The 3,757-nt window shown below is 39.7% G+C and overlaps 1 protein-coding gene across 1 annotated transcript; it reads left to right on the forward strand.

Annotated features, from left to right (window-relative positions):
* The first annotated feature begins 523 nt into the window (after nt 1–523).
* LOC310781271 (complement C1q-like protein 4) lies at nt 524–2,932 on the forward strand. The gene is made up of 5 exons (XM_083641859.1): nt 524–681; nt 881–977; nt 1,463–1,525; nt 1,794–1,925; nt 2,027–2,932. Exons 1-5 carry the CDS (start codon nt 592–594, stop codon nt 2,305–2,307), a joined length of 663 nt encoding a protein of 220 aa, XP_083497985.1. The 5' UTR covers nt 524–591; the 3' UTR covers nt 2,308–2,932.
* Nucleotides 2,933–3,757: the final 825 nt, after the last annotated feature.

Consider the following 3,757-nt stretch of genomic DNA (forward strand, 5'->3'; position numbering starts at 1 on the left):
ATGTGAATTACGCAAAATTGAAAATGAAATTAATTTACTGTTCTACTGTACTGCTTATGATGACGCTAGGGAAGTACTCTTTAGTAAACTGTCCTCCATTTATGCTGACTTCTTTGAATTGGACGATTATGTGAAACTTGAGTTATGCTTTAAAAAAGGAACCTTCCCCACAGCAGAGTTTATTTGTAAAGCTTGGGAGAAAGGGCAAAACTCTTTGTTTAGTAATTGATGTATTGCTCTGTATTGCTGTCTGAGCAGTACAATGTCCTACAATCTGTTTTATTTATTTATTTAATTGTACCACTGTACATGTGTCAATGTTGTATTATTATTGTACTTTAGTGTGTGTCTTGGAAACCCGTTTGGGTTGGGCTCGACGAAGGGCATGACACCTTAATAAACCAATCAATCAATCAAATCAAACCTACTACCGTAATTCAATCACATACTGTGACACATATGTCTCTGTCTCCTCAGTGAACAAACCTGTTTCCCAGTGTACAGTGTGTGACTGAACAGGGTAAGGCACTACAGTATATAAGGCCGAGATGAACTGAAACAACACTGGTCGAAGAGCAGCTTACAAGTGTAATGGAGGTCACTGTGGTTGTTCAGCTGTTGCTGCTGGTCTGCTGTCTGTCTGGAGCTAAGGCTGGGAATGAAATCACCGCTGAAACCAAGGCAGGTGACGCTGCACACTCCTCTCTCTGTGTATCTATCTCTGTATTATTATTTGTCTTGCTTGTGTTTTTCTTTTACTATTCAATGTACTTGTTCTAACTGTATTTGATCACGTGAAGCACTTTGAGACTCTGCTCTGTGAAAGGTGCTATAATAAACTTTACTTACCTACTTACTTACTTATTCTCACCTCCAACAGAGCTGTCCACCTGCCATCAACAGCTTGCTGGGAGACATGAGCATCTTGATGGCTGAACTGAAGATGAAGATGGGTTCCTTGAAGGATCAGAATGAAGGTACCGTAGCCTATGTCAGGTCATGACAGAAGGAAGGCTAACATGTTAGCATTAAAAAAAATCCCCATGCCAAAATAGACTGGTTGTTGTGTTGTTTGTTGAATGACATTATTTATACAGTCAATGTGAATGATGCACAACATGCTTTCGAACCATTTCTAAGGAGACTGAAGGTGCAGTAAAAGAGAAGAAACAAACATATGGTGAAGATCCACCTGTTTTTCTGTGAATAAAGCCAGTGGCCAATAGCTACTCTAAAGTTGACAGTAAACACTACAATGCACAAGTTTCAAGTTCTATCACAATTTCCAAGTTTTCACTGACTGTAGCAAGCCTGGAAGATAGCCAAATGAGTATTGACCATTGCATTTTTTTTCAATTGTCAAATATTTAAATACATGTTTTTTTCCCCCCATTTGAGAACCACTGCATTAGAGGAGAGGTATGTCACTTAACTGTTTTCTTTTCTCTTAACCTGGTTTCAGCACAAGCAGTAGAACTCACTACTGTGAAAACCCAGGTGGAGGCTCTGAAGAGAGACAGAGAAGGTAAGACTGACAATAAAACTATGAAAAAAACAATATAATTGAACCCTACCTAAAAATTGTGGATCTCACAAAAAATAACGTTTAAATCACACAAAACGTTGGTACAGTACATTTTAAAATAAGTCCAATGTAGACTAAATGTCACCAATTTGACTGAAACGTCTACATTTTAGACAGCAATTTTGACACAAACTCAAACATTTTATTGCAACAATCTCATTGCTTCAACCTTGGCCACACTAAAAGATATGACATTGCTCTCTCTCAGTCTCTCAGGTGGCTTTCTCAGCCTCTCTGGTGGTTTCAGGCGATCAGACTTTTGGGCCATATAACAGAAAAACCACTCTAGTCTACAAACGCGTCGTCACTAACATTGGAAATGCCTACAACTCAAACACAGGTATTCTACAAACTCATGACTTCCAGCGATCAATTTTATGTCAAGTTGTTTGTCACATGTTGTATCAGTTGATTTTAAAAGTACAACAAAATGTTCTTCAGGTTCCTTCATTGCGCCAGTGAGAGGTGCCTACCACTTCGAGTTCTACGTGAGTGCACGGGGACATGGAAATGCTTCAGGTGCTGTCTTGGTCAAGAATGGACAGCAGATATGTATTGCGTGGGGACAACAGGCAGCTGGCTATGGGAGTTCCGCTAACGGTGCCTCCCTGCATCTGGAGGTTGGAGATGTTGTAGTTGTGCGTCTCTATCAGAACACAAGAATGTTTGACAATGTAAATCACCACAGCACCTTCAGTGGTCATCTGCTGTTCACCATGTAACACAATGGATAAATCACTTGATTTCTTACTCTATGATCGAGTTGTGCATTTTTACATTTATGATAATAGTATAAATGAATAGTAATAGGAGTGTCTTAAACAAGTCCTTCAATGTCATTTAATTATAGCTCTGAGTATCTTTATGGCAAAGTATAGTATTCTTATAGCCTGATAAACATATATCTTATTTACTTTTGCTTCCTTCCGTCTTCCTTCCTGGGTGTTCAGGACAATGCAGAGTATAGCAACAACAACAACAGACTCTAGTCTCGACTTTAATGAAAATGATCCTATAATATAATACTTTTTCCGTTCTTGGCTAATGCAGGACATGACACTGTCATGGTTTTGGTCTAGATTTCCCTGAACAGCAAACAATAGAAGAGTTGGTGGGAGATGCTTTGGCTATGAAATGATTAAAAAACATTTGGAGGCTATTGTGCAAAACGTTTGTACATTTAGCATCACCTGATTCCAGTTTTCAACATGTAGATCCTGAACATTTTTCATGTATTACTTGTTGCTTGAACCTTTACATATGGTGTGTGTATACAATGTAAAGTGAAATATGGGAGGAACTGGACTGCTGCTGTTGGCATGAGACTATTAAAAAACATTCAAAGGGTCCTGTGCAAAAAGTTTCATTTTGTACTTTTACATCTTCATCCCACTTTTCAATATTTACCCCCCAAAAGGTTTGAAGTCTTGTTTGTTAATGTATATAAAATGTTTGATGTTGTGTTTGTTATATTAGCAGTGATAAATGCAGTCATTTACCAGAATGATTTACATTGCAACATGTTTGTACATATGATCATAAAATACATGCACAAGAATAATATCATCTAAATATCGCTTTTAGTGTGTGGCTCAGATGAGTGTAGATTACGGTAGATATATTGTGATTAAGATGACACACCCATCGGAGTCCGGCCTGGTGGCTCCGCTACGAGCTATAGGGAAGGAACTGTCCGGAGTGCTGAACCGGCCAAAGCACGCAGAGGCCAAGCCGATGCTGTCCGTGGTACTAGACAATCTTCCCGCGCCACTAACAGTGGCGGGAGAAGGCAGCCTATGAGTGATCAATGACGTAATCCTGCTAATCCCACTGTGATTGCTTGCACCTGGTTGGCACACTATATAATCACTTCTGCTTTTAGAACCCGTTGCTGATCCTAACCTTCCTGAAGCTGTGCCTCTCTTTGCTCTGGTCTGATGGGAGAGATTCCTTGGACTGTCCCTGCTCCTGGCTCCTTGGGGAAATATTGACTTTATCCGTCGGTGCTCCCGACACAGTTTAGGCTATCTTTGTTATCCTTTTTCACGAGATTCCTTGTTTGTTTTTGATGCCTGAAAGTCTAAGTAAAAGACGTAAAACTGCTCCTTGTGTCTGTCATCTCTGCACCTGGGTCCTAAGTCACAGCTTTACAGTAGGATCAGCCATTAAATG

This window comes from Poromitra crassiceps (genome assembly GCF_964638095.1).
Source record: "Poromitra crassiceps genome assembly, chromosome: 8".
NCBI lineage: Eukaryota > Metazoa > Chordata > Actinopteri > Beryciformes > Melamphaidae > Poromitra > Poromitra crassiceps.

Bases quoted from the DNA above. Each gene is read 5' to 3' on its own strand.
- LOC310781271 (XM_083641859.1), top strand. From the start codon at position 592: ATGGAGGTCACTGTGGTTGTTCAGCTGTTGCTGCTGGTCTGCTGTCTG. The intron at 682-880 runs GCAGGTGACGCT...CACCTCCAACAG, and splicing joins AAATCACCGCTGAAACCAAG to AGCTGTCCACCTGCCATCAA. The intron at 1,526-1,793 runs GTAAGACTGACA...GCTCTCTCTCAG, and splicing joins TCTGAAGAGAGACAGAGAAG to TCTCTCAGGTGGCTTTCTCA.